General features: G+C 36.9%; 3 protein-coding genes across 3 annotated transcripts in view; 1 reads left to right on the top strand and 2 right to left on the bottom strand.

Annotated features, from left to right (window-relative positions):
- The window catches only part of LOC134797666 (polypeptide N-acetylgalactosaminyltransferase 5), a 68,759-nt gene extending 55,215 nt beyond the window's left edge, over positions 1-13,544 (bottom strand). The window contains exons 1-2 of the mRNA XM_063770008.1: positions 12,914-13,544; positions 9,212-9,434 (exon numbers count right to left, since the gene is read on the bottom strand). Coding sequence (XP_063626078.1) covers positions 9,212-9,434; positions 12,914-13,072 — 382 coding nt within the window. The 5' untranslated portion in view covers positions 13,073-13,544. The remainder of the gene's footprint in view (positions 1-9,211; positions 9,435-12,913) is intronic.
- Positions 13,545-14,039: 495 nt separating this feature from the next.
- LOC134797657 (solute carrier family 41 member 1-like) lies at positions 14,040-16,035 on the top strand. The gene has a single exon (XM_063769998.1). The coding sequence runs from the start codon at positions 14,292-14,294 to the stop codon at positions 15,600-15,602; it is 1,311 nt and encodes a 436-aa protein (XP_063626068.1). The 5' UTR covers positions 14,040-14,291; the 3' UTR covers positions 15,603-16,035.
- A 3,367-nt stretch (positions 16,036-19,402) lies between these two features.
- LOC134797271 (large ribosomal subunit protein eL43) lies at positions 19,403-20,376 on the bottom strand. Its single transcript, XM_063769497.1, has 3 exons — positions 20,248-20,376; positions 19,931-20,059; positions 19,403-19,584 (listed from the first exon to the last, which is right to left on the bottom strand). The coding sequence occupies exons 1-3, from the start codon at positions 20,248-20,250 to the stop codon at positions 19,444-19,446; spliced, it is 273 nt and encodes a 90-aa protein (XP_063625567.1). The 5' UTR covers positions 20,251-20,376; the 3' UTR covers positions 19,403-19,443.
- Positions 20,377-20,411: the final 35 nt, after the last annotated feature.

Raw genomic sequence — 20,411 nt, 5'->3', positions numbered from 1 at the left:
TTTTTTAACGAGCCTATAAGGTGTCCCACTGCCGGGCAAAGGCCTCCCCCCTAGACTTCAATTAACTGCAGCACATCCGTCCAGTTGCTGAGAAATGTGTCTAGGTAGTCCCGCCATTCCCCTGCGTTTACATTGTGGCACCCACTCCGTGGCTAGTTCAGCCCACCTCTTCAATTTAACTATTGATTCAATTCAATGTTGTAAAATGGATTGGGCCTATTACTAAGGTGATGGAAACCTACCTATTTATGTGAACTATGTGCAATTAGAGGCAAAACCTGAAATCGATTCATTTCCAATACCAATACTTACCTATTCTATAATAGCTCTGTTAACCGTTCGATCTAATAAGCAAAACAGTAAGATGATAATCGTATCGGTTTACTATTCCACATGCTACATTTTACCGTACCGTCCGAGTTTCGATCTACTAACAGCTCTCTGACCATCGGTGAGCTTTATATATCTTGGTAATAAAGTTTAAAATTGCCGGTTAATTGTGTGGACGACGGTGCCGAGGTGATTTATTCTTCTGAGCTCTACTGTTACCAGAAAAAAGAGTCCGTAGCTGAAGTTGCTACGCGAAAATAATCGACATAATCTGCATTATCCTTATTATAATTTATAATAGTCTCAATAAAAATATATCACTAAAATGTTTATATTTTTATGATTTTTATAATGTAGTATCCAGTGACCTTATAAACTGACAGTAGGAAGAATACAAACTAAATTAAACCCTAACCTACTTTTATATGTATTGTAAAGCATAGGTCTATACCTACTTTTAATTTATTCATCGTGGCTATCCACGATGAATAAATTGCTAAACACCTATGTGTTTGTCACCTAAATTGCTAAACAACTATGCTATCATAGTACGTTATTTGGTGTTGACTGTACAGTAGTGTACAGCGTTTCATTGAACGTTTTTATGGCACAAGAATAATAAAGCCTATGATCAGCAGATAGTGACATATGATAGATAATTACTAATGGTAGTGAAAGAACCGGAAATTGCGGAAATGATTATTACCATTAAATATATGCTGCCGTTAAAACGTACGCCTGTGTAATAAAACTAATAAAGTTTAAAGTTGGGTACTGTCGCCATCAGATATAGATATATCGGAGCGGCCAAGCTGCTCACAAATATCTGAACACGCCTCTATTGTCATGGCGTTAGAGTGCGTGTTCAAATTTTGTGAACACCTTGGCCGCTCCGATATATCTGATGGCGACTATACGTGCCGTAAATGTCTCTAGCTCTCCTAAATATTGATAGAAATTCGAAACGTCCCATTCATTGGAGAGCTAGCATTGAGTAGGCATACTCGTCTAATATATTTACATAAATTACAAGTTTCTAGAGCCTTTGACATTTAGGTAGGTGTCCGGAAATGTTTATGAGAATTTAGAGTAACATTTCGGCAAGCTTTTACTCGCCCCGATTTTAGAGTAATGTAATGTAATGAGATTATAGAGTAATGATTTTTGAATGTGTTTAATTTGTATTTATTTTTAGTTTTTCTTGTGGTAAGTTGTAGTTGTAGGTTGTTTCTAAGTAAGTATGAGGAGTCAATGGATTTGTATTGCTTCTCTTAGTGACAATTAGTGCCATCTCCGTTGTACACAGGCAGCTTTTTAAAACTTCTTTCAAGTTTTCTTTGTTACCCACCTAGCTAGTTAGTTAATATGATATAATATTTCTTGGACCTAGAAGCACAACAAGGGGGTCATACACAGATTTAGGCTCTAATTTAATATTTTCTGTACGCAAATTTGAAAATTGATGAAAGTGTGAAACAAATGTCATCATTTTCGGAGCAGCCCTAAACTACGTCAACACCGGTCTTAGACGATATAGGTCACATCCAGATTTAGGATACATTACCTATACTCGTTTTCTAAGTATGCTGACCCAAAGGTATTCTTAAATCGTGCTCACATTATTGAACAAAAAAACTGTATGGTTGTCTAATAACATTTACTGTTAATCGCCTAACCTGTTTGTCGCGCGATATAAATGTCATTTGAAAGCTATTAAAGCGCGTGTAAAAACTGTGAGAATGTGATGCAGGTCTTATCTTTAATTTAGATCAAACTAGATGAAATAGAAAGCGTATTGTTGACATCCAATTACATGTAACAAACAATCGTAATACGTACAATGTATGTACAGTCAACGGGAAAAATATGGGTGTAGACAACTTACTCAAAAATATGTCCCATAGTTCTTAATTCACTGACATAAGAGTTATGGGACATATTTTTGAAATGATTTGTACACCCATATTTTTACCGTTGACTGTACGTCTAGCTAAATAAGTTTTGTCTTCGGTTACCGCGGTAGTTACTCATGAAATAAAACTATTGAACCGGATTATATCGCGTATATAGAATACTTACTCGACGACGACGTCGACGTCGGAATGTAGTATGTATTCAATATACGTGATTTAATCCGTTTCAATAGTTTTATTTCATAAATAAGCTGTCAAAAACAAGTCGTTTTAGATGTGTATATGGTAAAGGTGTTGTGAAGTGTCGTTAATAACACAATAAACATTGCTTCGCATGCATTATTCATAACGACATGAATATAAAATCGCTACGGAGTCGTTGACGCTGGACTTTACTTTTTCTTATGAAAATAATACTTATAATTTATAATCAAACGAAGTAGAATTCCAATGACCACATAGGCTATCGACACTTGCATCTTTAAGGTGTCACAAGCGCGTTGTCGACTTTTTATGGACTTTCTGTAGGTATTTATCATCAACAGAGGTTGACAACAACATTAGTTAATATACTGTTAGGTATTAAAGGTTACATATCCTTAAGAAATAAACTTTAACCCCCTTATTCATAAACGCACTACAAACCTCAATTAGCTAATAATAGTTTGTCTTTATCTGTCATTTTGACTTATGTATTTGTAAGAAAGGGATAAAACATAATTTAACTGAATCAGGCCCGTAAAGATTTATGAATAAGGGGGTGGCCTAGGACGAAAAGTATCAGACTTAACTGGCACCTAATGTTGACGACGCTATTTAGGTCAATGTTTTAACCCAATATTAGTGAATAGTGTGTACAAATTTGCGGCAATATTACCCGTTAACCCAAAATGTCACCGATAACTAGTTGGACAGAGGTTGCAAAGCGTTGATGCGATGTGTCATCCATTATTACGTTAAATTCGGTTGCAAAAAATAGAATGCACGACATTTCGGAGGTCAAACGAAAGCTATTGTGTTTAACAACATAAGACTTTAACATCAGAATAATAAGAACCATAATAGAGCTTCTGAGTGAAATGCACGAACTATAATCGACCTACAAAGTGCTATTAGTCATTCTGTGCTACAAGTCCTACAACAGGGGTCGGCAATTCGGCATACTTTTAAGGAAAAGAGCAAACTGCATTAGAAATTTATAAGAGCCACCTACGTTTGAACTGAACGGATATTTTTGGAACACCACTTGAACTGAACTCCAGCATACATTTCCTTTTAACTTATCCGGTTGTTAGTTCAAACTTGCCCAATTTGGTAATAGTTAAGTAGAAAATTGAATAGAAGTACACAATTAGAAAATATAAATACACATAGTGCCGAATGAACGTACATCCGTCAATCAACGATGGTAATATATAATCAAACTTCCACAATAGAGGCAGCACGCATTCCTTTGTACAATTATATCGATATTGTAAACAAATGAGCTAGTAATTAGTGGTCAATGGCTGTAAATAATTACACCGATGAAGTGAATGCAACAGACAGTCATGCCTGGGACGAGAGATGCTTTCATTCTGGTGCTACATCATTTGTAAAACGTTTTGTCGCGAATTGTTGCTGGTTTCCAGTGTAAGATGACCACAAAGTCCGTCACAACTACCTTTGAGTATAAGCAGTGGTACACTGAGAGAAAAATCACCACCAGGAATTAATAAACAGTTCTGTACTGGGGGAAAAAATGAAGTTTTAGTAGTAATCATGGAAGTTTCACTATTTCTGTAAAATTTATTTATTTCTACAAACTGCTCAGTAATACTAAATCTAATTTCAGCAAACAGACTTTAGTAAATGGAGCATTAAACAAAGTTCAGTATTTGTTACAATCCATTTTTATTACTACTAAAATTCTCCGATTTTTACTAGTAAAGTTTGTGATTTTTGGAAAAAAGCATCTGTGATTTCAAGTTATGATTTTAGTAAATGTCTCACTTACATAGTTTTGTAATATCTAAAAACAAGTTCGCGGGAATAACATTACCCCATTTAAAATAACAATTCAGTTGTTACTATAGCGACATTACAAAGTTTACTGGTATTTAGTAGATAGACTTGTTGTGTTTATGTTCATTGTTGTACCAATCACTAAACGAGTTTTGTAATACCAACACAGCTACTTGCTACGTTCATTTGGTTAGAGTTAGTATTGTGTCGGATGTCGGGCGGGCGTGTCTCGTGTCTTCTTTGTTTAAAACATACTTAAGTTAAATAATAAATTTAGGATATATTGTGGGCCATGGACATATTAACCCGCGACCTACTGTGTAGTTGGGGTCTACAGGAACATATTGTTCTGCAACTTCGAGCTAGCTGTTGTTATTCTAGTGATAATGACATCAAAGGTAAATCTAAACTGTTTGCAATTCCAACCTCCCTAGCACAGGTGCGCCGCGAGAGCATGTTGCGCGCGTAATAACTACTAGTCTCTTTCTGACTGTATGAATAAGAAAGGAATGGGTAGAATATCTCGACAGGCTTTTATAGTGCCTCTTTAGTACAGAGATATACTACCAAATGCTTTTTTATTCATACAGACAGAAATAGAGACGGGTAGCTACCACGCGCGCGACATGCTCTCGCGGCGCCCGTTTGCTAGGGGCGGAGGAATTGCAAACAGTTTAGTTTTTGCCTGTGACGTCATTATCTCTAGAATAACAACAGCTAGCTTGGAATCGCAGTACAGTTTAGTAAAACCTATGTCGTCATCGTCTCCGATATTGCTAAAGCACGCTTAGAATTACAAAACGGTTAGTTTTCACCCATGACGTCATCACCTCCGATATTGCTAAAGCACCTCTCGGAATAACAAAACCAAATTTCTGAAATTACTCTAGCATACTTCAAATTACAAATATAGAAGTTGTATTTCCTACTAAATGGAAATTGCAAAAGTCAATTTGTTCCTATTAGTTGACTCTCCTTGTCCCCGGATTAAGTTTTATTTTTGTAATTCTAAGTGTGTTTTTGTTAGTTTTTTCTCTCAGTGTATATAAATATAACTCAATTGATCGGGCGCGCTTGGCTCGCCGACTGCTCGAAGCAATTATTGATATTGTCACAATATGCAATCCACAAGCCATTACCTAGTCAGAAGCTAGTCGAAATGATAAAAATAAGTATATTGTATCGGGTTGTTTCAAATATGTAATTCCCATTCATAATGTCACCTGTACTTTCCTAGTACAAGTCTCAAGATCAAAATTATTATATGTATAAGCAACACCCGTCAAAAGGTCGTTCATTGGTTAAACAAGTGTCCTTTATTAGACCCGTAACATTGTAAATTGAACAGTTATAAAATGGGGCCCGGTTGGTGACTGGCGATGGTGGCATAAATAAAGTGAAGCGACGCGGTGTGATTTGTGAACCAACCCTGATTCAGTCTGCTGCTGTCTGTCTGAATTGTGTGAAATAGTTTGCGCGTCCCTTTCATTGTATGTTGCACTGTCATTAGGGTAATGTCATAGTTCGGAGTGAATGTTTCCATTAAAGGTTAAGTGGCAGGCACATTGACGGGATCAAAACGGATTCCAGGTGTGTTATTATGAAATAAAAACCGGCCAAGTGCGAGTCGGACTCGCGCTCGAAGGGAGCCCTTCGTACTCGTACCATTACGCAAAAAACGGCAAAAATATCACGTTTGTTGTATGGGAGCCCGGCTTAAACATTTATTTTGTTTTGTTTTTAGTATTTGTTGTTATAGCGGCAAAACAAATACATCATCTGTGAAAATTTCAACTGTCTAGCTATCACGGTTCACGAGTTACAGGTGACAGACAGACGGATGGACGGACGGACAGTGGAATCTTAGTAATAGGGTCCCGTTTTTACCCTTTGGGTACGGAACCCTAATAATCCACTACGGAAACCCGTTAGTCTCTGTTCCTATCAGGTCACAGCCGTAGCAGCAGAGTGGAAAGCTCAAACTAATCAGTATTAATAGATATTAATAACTAGACTCATTTTCGAGCTTAGGAAGGATGTGCGCCTCGCCGTGCACGCGAGCATGGGGATGTGAGGGGCTAGCGCGGTTCCCCTACAATTTGTGTAGTAGCATTTGAGTCACCTGCGTTCAAGAAACGATTTATAAATAAGCAGTTACCTATTACTCTAGTTTGGATATTGTGACTCTGTGGAACAATAGGCTAGATGACAAATTTTCATTTATGGTATCAATCGATCAGGTGTTTTTTAGGATCAAATGTCTATATGGGACCCATTGCATTAAAGCAATACAAAATTCAGAAATGATAGTCAAAGTCCGACAGTCGTACTTCACTCGTGAAACGCTCCTAACAAAACGATAAATGACCGTGACGTCAAGGTCACTGAGAGCTTATCTTGAAGTATGGAGAAAACAAGAAAATTGCTATTTTGTCGGTGAAATATTGCGTTTATGTATATAGTTACAGTACAATCTTTTTTTAGATAAAATGTAAGGAATCGAATGGTATCTTAACTTATTCTCTTTTTGGAAGTTAAAAGAAAACTTAAATTTTAAAACTTTTAGGTCTTGTATTTTTGTAATATTACCATATATTATTTTAATATCCACATTATTGTGATAAATTGCTCATTCGCTATCTATTTTACTAGATTTTGTTATAAATTTCAACATGTGTCATCATCCCTATTGGCGAGTCCCATTTATTGTGTTGCAGTATCATTACAAGTACTTTCATTAGGGTATATAACAATGTACGTGAATGTCTATTTGGGAGCGTGGGGTGAGCGTTTATATTAATGCCACTTAGTCTCACCGCTTGTCGGGACGGTAGAGCATCGCTTTACCTATACGTTATGATGAAATAACTGTCAACCAGACACATCTACATTTCCACACTAGCTACGCCGAGGTACCTTCAGTAGGTACTAAAAATTCGTACTTTAGCGATAAATTAAAAACAATATATACGTATAATATATCTATTTGGTTTCTATTTATATAAGGAGAAACTTAAATCATTTTAGTATCTGGCATATAAAAACAGGGTCAGTTCTATAGTTTAGTGTTTATGTATATCTACAACAATGTCAAGGGAGCGTGCATTGTGACTTATGTCGCCGGTAAAACAATCTTGCCCCTAGTGACTTTACACAGCTTAATTGCATTGTGGCATTTTTAGGCTGTCGCGTGATTTATTAGGCATTTACAAGACAGAGACATCAAAATGCCACGCTTCGTTAGGGCACGTAATAGGTATTAGGTACGGCAATGATTGACCGTTGTTTTCTAAACACGTCGCATTATGTTCTAGCTGTAAACTACAGACATGATAAACAAACATAACCATTGAAAACTGGGTCACCGAATCATTAAGCAATCATTGTAGACGAATATACCTAGAAGTATTCTCAATACATTGGCCAAGCTTTGTGAAGACGAATCTCAATGTCATGCAGAAAGTAGGTAAGGTATATGTCAGAGTTCATCACTATTGCACAATTTCATACTTTTCGCGGAACTCATAGACCGAATGCTCATTTAGTCGCTGGTAAGTAACACAAATAAATGGCTACATAAATGCTATAATTTCTTGTTGGTTTAAAGGCGTTTTTACACTGGGTCCTCGCCGACTACTGCCTCCGGTAATCGACAGCGTCATGGTTATAAAACATGGGAATCTGTCCCAATGTAAACACGCCCTAAGAGCGTGTGTAAGTAATAGTAGCGACCAGTAAACGCGACCACAAAATAGCGATCGGTGACCACACTACAGTTTGTATCTCGGTAACGACCACCTACTTAAGATGCTTTGCGGTGATGTAACGCCCTAAAAAATTATAAAAACTAGGGATGTACCGACTAGTCGGGAAAACCGACTATCCGGCCTCATTTGTAGTCGGCGGCAAAAATGGCCGATTAGAGCGATTAGTCGGCACTTTATAAGTGACAGAAAAACAGGTCAAAAAGAACATATTTTCATAAGCTTGTCACCTATTTTATTTTACCCAAATTCCTATTTAGGGTGCTTACGAAAACTTTTGTTCGAAATTATTGACCATGTGGTCGCTTTCATATGTCCGATTCGGTCGTCGTATGAAATTTAGCCTTAGGATTTTGTTATTTATTTTATTAAATTTTTTGCGTTACTCTATGATAAATAGTGAAGTAATGAAAGACAAAAGCATAAAAATAACAACAAAAAGTAAAGTTTTTGACACTTGCATATTACCGATTTTAATGTATGGCAGTCAAACATGGACCATAACAAGAAACAATATTAATAAACTTACCATTTCTCAACGAGCTATGGAAAGAAGTATGCTAGGGATCAAGATGATGGACAGAATAAGAAATACCATTATAAGGAAAAAAACAAAGATCCAAGATGTATCCCTAAAAATTAAACGGCTAAAATGGAAGTGGTCCGGACACATGATAAGAGGAAAAAACAAATGGAGCAAAATAATCACTCAGTGGTACCCAAGAGAAGGTCAAAGATACAGAGGCAGACCGCTGAGCAGATGGGATGATGACATAAAAAAAGTTGCTGGAGTAACGTGGCATCAAGTGGCAATGGAACGACAAGAATGGAATAGATTGGAGGAGGCCTTTGTCGAGAGACAAACGGATCTACAGAAAGTGGCCAAGGCCCAAATGATAGAATACATATAATGGAATAAGAAATGTTCACTGTAGACTCCGAAATAAAGGCTATATAATAATAATAATGATAAATAGCGCGACGAAAGGGGTAAAACGATTGTTTTTTAGTGCATTTGAACCGAACTTAGACCAAACTAATGATCTGGCCGACTAGCCGACCGACTAATCGGTAATCCGAGCGCCGATTAGTCGGCTAGTCGGTCAAATCAATAGTCGGTACATCACTAATAAAAACCAGACTGGCCTGGTGCGGTGACCTACAACCTACAAGGAGTACAAGGACGCAAATACCACTTACCCATTTCGCCAGGAGAGTTCCCTTGTGGTAGCACAGTGGGTGCCTTCTCCCACCGCTTAAGCCTGGACTTGGAATACGGCGGCAGCAGCAGCCCGTCTTCTCCAACATCTTCCACGTCATGTTCACCGCCGATGGCATCTTCTATATCGTTCTCTTGCTCCGATTTGAGCGCTGCCGCTATAGCGGCTTTTTTGCCTCTGTACTCTTCTTTGTGTGTGTTATCCTGTTGACAAAGACGAGATACTGGCTTTATAAAGGCAATTTTTCAGGTTGTTGATATTGCATTGGAATGGAATAGTGATGCAAGAGGATAAAGGGGTTATTGCTATCCTGCTCCTAAGACCCACAGGAAAATAATATATCTCTGTCCCTCTCAGCAGAAAGTATTCGGCGGCAGGATAGACGTAATGAACACTTAAGTGTTACCTAGATACGAAACTCTACATTATCTCATTCGTCGGTATACATATAAACACACGCTGAGGATGCCACCACATTTTGCGACGCAGTATTAACTTGAGCAATTGATTTAAAGTCCAGAGGGCCTACGTTCGACGTGTTGCTCTCTGTCGCACTTGTAAATTCGTACATAAGTGTGACAGGGAGGCAACACGTCGAACGTGGTTCGCGGTAGGCCCTCAGTTTTGCGTGTACTGCGTTTCAGTCAGCATCAATAGATAGTGACGACCAAAGTTGCCAAATATAATATGTACATATAGTAACACAATTTTGTTACCATAGAAATAAGGATGTGTAGCAATATTTGGCCACTTTGGCCGTCACCATCTATTTGATGCTGATTGTATGCAGAGAGCCTTTTACGTTTGCGGTGTGATTTGGCTTTTATATTTAAAAAATATCGGGTTGCGTCGTCCAAAATGTCCAAATCGAAGCGAAACGAATATCGTATTAAGGGTTCCGAAGTCTTTAAACTCAAGGGTAAAAACGGGACCCAATTTATACTGTCCGTCTGTCTGTCTGTCACCAGGCTGTATCTCATGAACCGTGACAGCTAGACAGTTGAAATATTCACAGATGATGTATTTCTGTTGCCGCTATAACAAATACTAAAAACAGAATACACCGGTACAACGCGATTGGTTGACGAGTTCGCATCACGCGCGCGATTGGTTGATGAGTTCGCATCACGCGCGCTATTGGTCGCAACTAGTTGCGTTAGACTGCACGATTGGCTGGAATTCGTGAGGCACACCGCTAAACTAGTACCATTTTTAGGGTTCCGTACCCAAAGGGTAAAACGGGACCCTATTACTAAGACTTCGCTGTCCGTCCGTCCGTCCGTCCGTCCGTCTGTCACCAGGCTGTATCTCACGAACCGTGATAGCTAGACAGTTGAAATTTTCACAGATGATGTATTTCTGTTGCCGCTATAACAACAAATACTAAAAACAGAATAAAATAAAGATTTAAATGGGGCTCCCATACAACAAACGTGATTTTTGACCAAAGTTAAGCAACGTCGGGAGTGGTCAGTATTTGGATGGGAGACCGTTTTTTTTTTTGCTTTTTTTTTTTGTTTTTTTTTTTTGCATTATGGTACGGAACCCTTCGTGCGCGAGTCCGACTCGCACTTGCCCGGTTTTTAGTGCCCGTAAGGCCAGTCCATAGATATATACGTTAATGTATAAAACAGTTTATTTATAGGTTGCACACATGCACACCTGTGGTAGTTTATAGCATAGTTATCTAAACAAGCTTTTAAATTGCTATTTTCAATATGATGTTTCTTGGAGTGAGCTATTACTGCCTATTTATTACTGAGTGTACCATAATAAATTTATTATTTTTTACAAGTACCATTTTACAATTTATTCTAACATTGTACAATTTGTATATGTACACTGGTGTTGAAAAGTGCATGGAGATATTTCAACCATAATATTAAGGCATTACGATTGACGTCTATCCATGCACTTTTGAACACCACTGTACATTTGTACACTTAGTTCTTAGATTTTTTTGGGATAATTTACACAAAAGTATTCTAATAAAGTGATTAAGAGGGATAGAGTTATCTTTTCAAATGAAAATGCTGTGTGCATTGCATGACCAATTTTAATGGATAGGCTGTGAAGGAATACCCCCAAAGAGTTGCTTATGTTATGAGACACTTATCTTTTAATGTTTCCGAGAATGCTAGGAAGCCATTTTATTGTTCTGACAGTCTGAATGTTTTAAGGCTTAAATTCTAAGCCTCGGCATGAATTCCCCTCTTACACCCTCGATCACTGTTTAATATTAGTTTTTCTGTCATTATTGCAGGAATACCTTAGTGACGCTATTAAAAGTCATTACTTAATATTTATTTATTTAAAATTTAAATCAGGCAACAAGCCCATATTACAAAGACCTTACAGACTAGCATATGTATTTTATTTATAAACTGGAAACTAAACACTATTTATGGGACAAAACGGTGTGGATCTGTTGAATTGGCTGCTCTTGTGTCAGTAATATTAAATTAAATACCATAATTCCTTACTGCCCTATCCCTATAGCCCTGTATTCAAAATTGTTTTTTACCTGAAGGCTATTAAAAAAATCTTTTCTCTGCTTTATATAAGTTATCATAGCACAATGAAATAAACTTTAAAGTTAACAAAGGACTTGTTTCAGACGGCTTCTCTTCCATTATCAAAATTGCATTGTAAATAAAAGGTGGTTGAGCAATCACTTTTCTCTTTGCAATATTTTTGCCGTTACAATAGAAATCATATAGTTAGGTAATGTGTTTTGTTGGAGTACTGCAGTGACACTAACTGTCATTAGGAACCAGTTAGACTCCCTTTCACCTGCCAATTTGTACAAATGTACCAATCCCATTATATTGCTAAAGTTTATTAGCAAATTATTCTTAATTAATTTTGTATCAAGCAGAAACATCTGCAAACGATGCTAGATTAGTAAAAGGAAAAGTAGTTAAAAGTGGAAAAATTTACTGTCTTGGGTGAGAGTTGAACTCACAACCAGTGAATCAAATCAATAGCCAGTGTTCTACCATCTAAGCTACCAAGAACCCATCCATGGACAGCAAATATTTCCACCATATGAGACTGCGCTAGTGATCCAGTGATCAGGAGTTCAAGTCTCACCCAGGACAGTAAATTTTTTCACTTTTAAATTTATTCTCATCTGATATCAGCTGAGTAGTAACTTATAAGAGTAACTTATAACTTTCATATGTTTTATACCTGACCTTCAGGTTGCTAATCACACAATGCTATGTTTTCACTGCCAAGACTAATAAGATAATAACAGGAAACGTTAACTTACACCAGTTTAAATTTTGTCAACAATTCTTACAAGTCATTGTAACAATTTAAAACTTTAGTTCACATTCCATTATTTTGTTTGACTTGGGAAGTTGTTCAATTTTTGTCTTTGTTTGACTTAAAGTTTGAGTTATACTCATAATATTGTGTTTTGAGAAGCAAATTATTCATGAATAATTATTGTAATCACAGAGAATTACTTTAATTCACCAATTCTTTACATTGCATATATATTAATGATCAGCAATACCTAACAAATGTATAAATTACGCTCAACAAACAACTAGCATGAAAGTTTTTAGCACCCTCTTCATAATCAAATACTAGTGGCATTGTGTGTCTGAGGGCATTGCCCTTAAAGGCTTATAAGGTTTTGTGCATTTATAACAACATATATGGGTTTACTCACCGGCGCAACGAAATCTGCATTCTTATTTTTATTACAATCCCAGCCGTCGCCAATACAATCAGAGTACAAAGTCAGTAGCGCCACATCCACCAACAACCACACTAACGATGTCAGCAAGATTATTCTGCATGTGTGAATCCTTATCTTGCTTCTAAACATGTTTACTTCTACACTTCACTGCCACATATCAATTCGTACACGCTGGTTTCTTAAAGGTCGCGCTGACCGAGTGATAGGAAACCAAACTCGCGGCGACGATATCAACCACTGATCCAATAAAAGACGTTAAACTAATATCTACGGCAATTATCACAGAAGAACGATTAAATTAAAGCAAGAGATAAAAAGTATGCGAATATTGGAAGTAGGTTTCCGGATCCAAAATGTGGATATCGCACCGATGTTTTTTTACAACTTTTATGGCAAACACATCTTATGCACTTTATACGCACTACCGTATTTATTCGCAACCCGACACGTTTATTTTTTATGTTTTATTGATTTTTAGTAAAATACTCTACACTCCGTGAATAAATTAAATGAGTTGGAAGGAGTGCATGTCGGCTGGCTGGCGGTAATGAGCGGTCGACAATCGAAAACGTAGACTTCACGTCAAAAGTCAAACCAAACTTTCTACCTCGCGTCATCTCGTCGTGTTGGTGGCCGTGCAGGTATACCAACTGAATAAATAAAATGTAGGGGGAAAAGAATTGCTACCATAATTACTGTAATTTAGAAACTTATTAATATGTAATCTTTTAACAATATTTTGATAATCATCGTATAGTTTTTTAGTTGGCTTAACATGATGTAATGCGTACGTACATGCGTATCCAAAAAAAAACAAAGATACGTTCAGTTACTAAATGTTACTCTAGTTTGAGATTATTCATAATTATATTATATTGTTTCCTGCTTTCACCTGCATATTTCTACTATAAATTATAATGTACGGAACTCTAAAATGGTACTCATCTGTAGAAATAGGTACATTAAAGTATGCGAACATTCTAAAATCTAGTCAATAATATTATGTTTTGGATTTGGAACGTACTGTGCTTGTGAACGTCAATGTCAGAGAGCGAGAGAGAGATGGCAACGTTATCTTTGTTTGCCAGTGGTTTGCCACCATCCAAGATTATTTCGATTGCCGTCTGATTATAAATTTTGAAACGAACATTTATAAATTTGTTGTTCAGTAATCGCTAGCCAACAATAATACGAAGTTGTGATAAGTCAGTGCCAAGAAACGGTCCTAAAACAGTATGTGTTCAACTACAATATGAATTTCATAACTTTGGCCTCAAGTTCAGAATTGTCATTGTAAATGTTTACGTGTCTTATTAGACCGGTATAATTAATAAATATATTTGTAACGATGAACAGAGGCAAGAACAGTAATTCTAAAATGGCAAGAACCGAGACAACTGAAGAAACAAATGGGTACAAGCTCCTCAACAGTGAAAGTAAGCCTCCAGATATTAAACATGGAAAAGAGAATTCCTGGGTGGCGGGGGTGCAGATGTTTGTGTCTTTCTTGCTCGCCGGCTTCGGTATGGTTGCTGCAAGTCTTGTGCTTGATGTGGTGCAGCATTGGAAGGTGTTTGAGCAAGTATCTGAAGTGTATATACTAGTGCCTGCTCTCTTAGGGTTGAAAGGAAATTTAGAAATGACGTTGGCATCGCGTTTGTCTACTCACGCCCATTTAGGGCATCTGGACACAGACCTGAGTGCATTAGTTGTAGGAAACTTGTGTTTGATACAATGTCAAGCTGTTTTGGTAGGATTTTTGGCGGCCATGGCTGCAATAGCGATGGGTTGGATACCAGATGGGCAGTTCGATATTCACCATGCATTACTGCTTGCAGCATCAAGTGTTCTCACTGCTTCATTTGCCAGTTTTATCCTAGGCCTGATCATGATTGGTGTCATAGTTATTTCAAAGAAACTAAACATTAACCCAGACAATATTGCCACTCCAATTGCTGCTAGTCTAGGTGACCTGACAACCTTGGCACTGTTGTCATGGATTGCATCACTTCTGTACTCAAATATTGGCACAAGTGTTGTACTGCCGTCTATTATTATCACTGCTGGCGCAATTCTTGTGCCGGTCTGTGGTTACATTGCCTGGGATAATAAGTTCACTAAACAAGCTTTAGATGAAGGGTGGGTGCCCGTTGTCTCTGCAATGGTTATCAGCAGTATTGGTGGTTTAATTTTAGACTACACAGTAGTTAACTATGAGGGTATTGCAGTATTTCAATTAGTTATCAATGGTATAGGTGGCAACATGGTAGCAGTGCATGCTTCTAGACTGTCAACTGTGTTACATACAGGAGACAAGCCCGGGCCTCTTGTTGGCAAAACAACAAAATTATTACTCTTGATGGTCATACCAGGGCAGTTGATATTTATATACACTATAGGCTATTTAAAAGCTGGGCACACATCTATGACCCCTATATTTATCCTCATTTACATGTCTGCAGCCTTGCTGCAAGTTTTCCTCTTATTAGCTATTAGCCACCACATGGTTATATGGATGTGGAAGATGGGAATGGATCCTGACAATTCTGCCATACCATATTTGACAGCACTGGGAGACCTGCTGGGCACAGCTTTGTTAGGTGTCGCTTTTCATATACTATATGCCATAGGAGATAAAGACAAAGATTTGGGAGATTAATGTATTCTCTAGCCGCCCAGAGACCTATAAAAAGGTCTCCTGTTCCATTCTAATTTGAACTTTGTGTTGACAAAATAAAATTTCATTTTGCTTGGCAAGGTTTGACGTATGGGCGGCTAGAGGGTATGTACTTGAGATATTTCAAGTGGTCTTTGTTCAATTTCAGTTATCAATTTTACTGAGGCAGTTTGTTTTATCTAATGCCATTCATAACTATATCATAGTCATCCTTTGACTGAGCACATATCTCGAATATATTATACACTAAGTGTTAAATTTAAGTTGCTTTTATTTGGTTATCTACAAAACTAAGTAGGTATTTATAGTGCAAAAAATATAAAATTTTACATACCTATTCATAATTACATATGCATGGCAAATAAAATTATTCATTGTTTAATAGTGTTTCAGTTTGTATTAAAAAAAGTTATTCTTACTGCTAGGGATTGCAATCCGGTCCGGCGGATCCGGTAATCCGGCCGGATCCGGCACTTTTTTGGAGCTACCGGATCCGGTTAAAATCACCGGATCCGGACCGGATCCGGGAAAATAGAAAAAAAGACCGCACACAACACCTACTGTGCGTTTTACGTGAGATAAAGGCGACGGATAGAAGAAAGAAGTTAAACAGAATAAAGAACGAATGAAAAAGGTCAAAATTTAGTAAAATAAGAAGATATTTAATATGACGATGATTGAGAACAGAAGATGATTTCTTCTTATTTCATGTTGGTGGCACGAATCGGCACGATACGACGATTACTTAAATACTTAGAAGTAAAAATTAAAGGATGGAGATGTCATGGAAGGCATGTATAACGACCGGTCTGGCCTAGTGCTGGGTAGTGACCATTCAGTGACCCTACCTAGGAAGCCGATGGTCCTGGGTTTGAATCCCGGTAAGGGCATTTATTTGTGTGATGAACACAGATATTTGTCCCTGAGTCATGGGTGTTTTCTATGTATATAAGCATGTATTTATCAATATACTATAGGTACGTATATATATCGTCGCCTAGTAGTACTACCCAGCTAGCTAGTACCCATAGTAGGTACAAGCTTTGCTTGGGTCTACGAGTAGGTCGATCTGAATAAGATTGTCCTCAAATACTTATTCATGGATTATTTATTTATTTATGATTTAGGCTATAAAACTATTTTAAGCAAGATAATATTGGCGCGCATTTCATATATTTTTGGTTAAAAGTAAAATATCTTGTTACTAGAATGGATGTCAGCGTTACAAATAATTCCATCAAAGAACAGTTACGAAAACTTGTCCTTTCAAGGAGTTCCAATTCCCATCCCATAATTATCCCATTAACAGGCTTTGGAATCTAATCTAATATATAATTAGGTATATTGTAAACGTAAATTTGAGCAGAATGTGAATGATTTAATATAATAAAGTTAATAAATGACTTAGATTTCAAATTTTATTTTTTAATTGACTGACATTGTGACACTTTTTAATACTTAGGGCTCAATTAGACGATGCAATGTAATGAAACTCGCATGCGAGTTTAATTACATTGCGGTTTTTGATCGGTCGGTTGAATTGGACGTAACCAACAGTCCGCAATGTAACTAAAATCGCATGCTAGTTCGCGCGCCGTCTAAATCAGCACTTAATTTTATTTTGTTGTTAAAAAGTTATTTCTTATTAACTTCAAATATTTGTTTTATGAATACATTTGTAACTTGTAACCTTTGTTTCTCATATAACGCATAAAACTTGAAAAATATGTCATTTAATTAACCTTAATATCCTCATACCTAACCGGATCCGGTCCGGCCGGATCCGGCCGGATTGAGGCTAAAATCCGGCCGGATCCGGCCGGATTGAAAATAAATCCGGTTTGCAATCCCTACTTACTGCATAATGAAATCCAATTTACATTTTTAGATAACAATATTAAGATAAACTTTGCATTTAAGTTTTACTCAGTACTTGTGAATTTGCCAGTAACCTGGTTTGTTTTGTGTAATTGGGGATAGATTTAAACTATTTAAAGGTCAGTAAGCTGTCTTTGGTCCTGTTTCCAAATTGGGTTACTGGACCCGTGTCACCGAATGGACAGATTTTTATACCTTTATTTTGCTTACTCCAACCCCATGCTTCAATTACTTAATTAAATATATACTTAAATTGTTTGTAAGAGTATTGTTACTTAATTTCCATGTGTCATTAAAAACTTATGTGATTATTAAGTCAAAAATTGTGATTGTTATTCCTATTTATTAATATATTAGGTATTTTTAACATAGGTTACAATTTGTTCTGACTATAAGGAAAATAATAAAGTAAATTGGTGCTACTGCCTGTTACAAATAAGTTTACACTCTTCAATGTGACTACAATACAGTCAATACATGTCATGTACTCTTTTTAATTGCCAAATTATTTTTGTATAGAGTAACTATACTATTATGACAACAAAATACATGTCACACACAAAACTATATTTACAATATATTTGATATCTAAATAAGCCTTGTGTTTTGTATGTGTTCTCAATTCCACCAGGAGATAATATGTCAAAGATGACCAAGACAATATGAACAGGTACAGTCACCTGCAACAATATGTTACACAACTAAAGCCGCAAAAACATCTGGCACGATCTTCTTTGTAGGGCCATAAGACCATGTCACAATTGTTGCGGCCTTCGAAGAGTAACATATTATTAAAGGGGACTGTACCTTGGAAATTATAAATTTGATTGCTGCAGCATCTGTCATCCTAATCTCTCTAGATAGCGGAAGGTGCTGGGGGTGGGATACGGCGTTGCGTGAACAAGAGATTTCCTTTGACAGGATTGGTCCTTAGGACCCAAGGATGAATTTAAGAAGTGGAGCCACCGAGATTTTTGATGTAAATTTTTAGGGGGCTCTCAACTTGATCTTGATATCTATGTCATTTAAGCTACTAGGCCAAGTTTGGTATCGTTTTCGTATAAATCGGGGATGCCGAATTCATTTATGATATCATAATGACACCGCTGAACCGATTTAGATAAAATTTGGTATAGAGATATTTTGAGTCCCGGCGAAGAACATAGGATACTTTTTATTAAATAAAATCTCTCAAAAGTGAAAAGGAAGGTGTAAGATTGTATGGGAAATCAATAATGGCTGAACCGATTTAGATGGTAGACATCTGTAGATGTAGAATCTTTGATTTAGTTGAAAATGATACTAAACTTGACATAGAACCTATACTTAAAAAAATATTAACCTCAGACGTCACCAATCCTTAAAACCCCCCACCCCCCACCTGCATCAAAAATCTGGGTGGCTCCACTTCTTAAATACATTTTAGGAACACAAAGATTGATTCTACCAAAGGAAATCTCTTATTCAGTGAATGCCGTATTTGACCTTTTTATGGCTTGAGCACACTCCACTAAGGGTCCAGTCATAATTCCATACAAGATTGACATTTAAAATAACACAGTCTGGGCTATGAAAATTGCTGCCAACTGAGCTTCTTTTCTATGGATTTTACACATATAGGTAACTTTTTAAAGCCACCACTGTGTTAAAAATCTAGTACTTAAACCCATTCAAATACAGTGTAAACTCCTCAATTTTTTTTAATGGGACTGAGCACTTTGTGTATTTTCAAGATTTTATTATATCAGGTGATGGAAAAAGCTAATTGATTAGTTGAAAGCTAACCAAAGTCAGACAATTACTATACATTGTCATCAAACACAAAATGATAGCTTAAAAACCTTTGGTCTTACAAATCTACTGGGTACTAACAATGGCTAAGGAGTTTAAATGAAATGAAAGAGTGAATTTAGATTTTTTTTTATTGGCTTATGCTAGTATCTGTTTACTTGACTTCGCGCAATCTTCGCACAGCAGATCTGCAGGAGGAGGCGGCAGTAGTGGAGAACACCCAAGCACCTCCAGCTACGGTCCTCTTGCAGCGCTTGCAGGACCAGATACCAACGCAGGAACGCTTCATGGCATCCTGGAAAGTGGAAAAAGTACTAGTTAACAATAGAAGTGTATGAAATCATGCATGTCAATTCTCAACATTTGCATCATTCTGTTGAAAAATGAAAGAAAGGTTGTTAGTTGGATTCACTTGGATGTGGATACGTTCATACAATCAAAGATTGACTTGTAATTTAGGAGTTAAACTGTAATGAGGTAAATATATCACAATTTAAACAACTCTTCAGTTTACCGGCGTATTGAAATAGTAAATAATCAATTGCAGTATTGAATTTAAACTCAGCTTTAAACTTTATATGAATAGTAAGTGTTCTAGTTAGGATAACAAATACAAATTATAACCAAAAACCAAAACTAACCTTTCCACAGAAGGAGCAAGTGTATTTAGCGTGCTGTGTCACTTCCATCTTCTTGACCATCTTACGAAGGGAGGCACCATAACGTGTGCCATATTTGCCAGTGATTCCAACCTTTTTCGTGCGTTTGGCCTGAAAACATCGAGGAGAGCGGTTTAACAAACGATTTCACTTGACACCATCACAAAGTTCAAAACCTGAGCGGAACTGATGAAATAGCCTTAACATGATTTAGAACACTGTGTCACCACTTGTTTTAGTTAATTGAACTCGGAATTTACACCAAGATTGCAGTAATATTTACGAGTTTAATTTCTCACCATTTTTGATAACCTGTCTAACACAACAGTTGACAGAAGAGAAAAGAAAAGACAGAATATTGTTTATGGTAAATAAAAAAATCAAACTGTTTTGGATTCCAAGTTTTTAGCATCTGGGTAATAACACACACGGCACATGTAACTGGAACAAAATAAAGACGCGT

The sequence above is a fragment of the Cydia splendana genome, chromosome 15 (assembly GCF_910591565.1).
Source record: "Cydia splendana chromosome 15, ilCydSple1.2, whole genome shotgun sequence".
In the NCBI taxonomy this organism is placed as follows: Eukaryota; Metazoa; Arthropoda; class Insecta; order Lepidoptera; family Tortricidae; genus Cydia; species Cydia splendana.
This window is presented reverse-complemented; position numbering and strand designations above follow the sequence as displayed.

Coding starts and splice junctions, on each gene's coding strand:
- LOC134797657 (XM_063769998.1), top strand. CDS start 14,292: ATGAACAGAGGCAAGAACAGTAATTCTAAAATGGCAAGAACCGAGACA.
- LOC134797271 (XM_063769497.1), bottom strand. Junction 19,585..19,930: donor CTTGCTCCTTCTGTGGAAAG/GTTAGTTTTGGT, acceptor TCCACTTTCCAG/GATGCCATGAAGCGTTCCTG.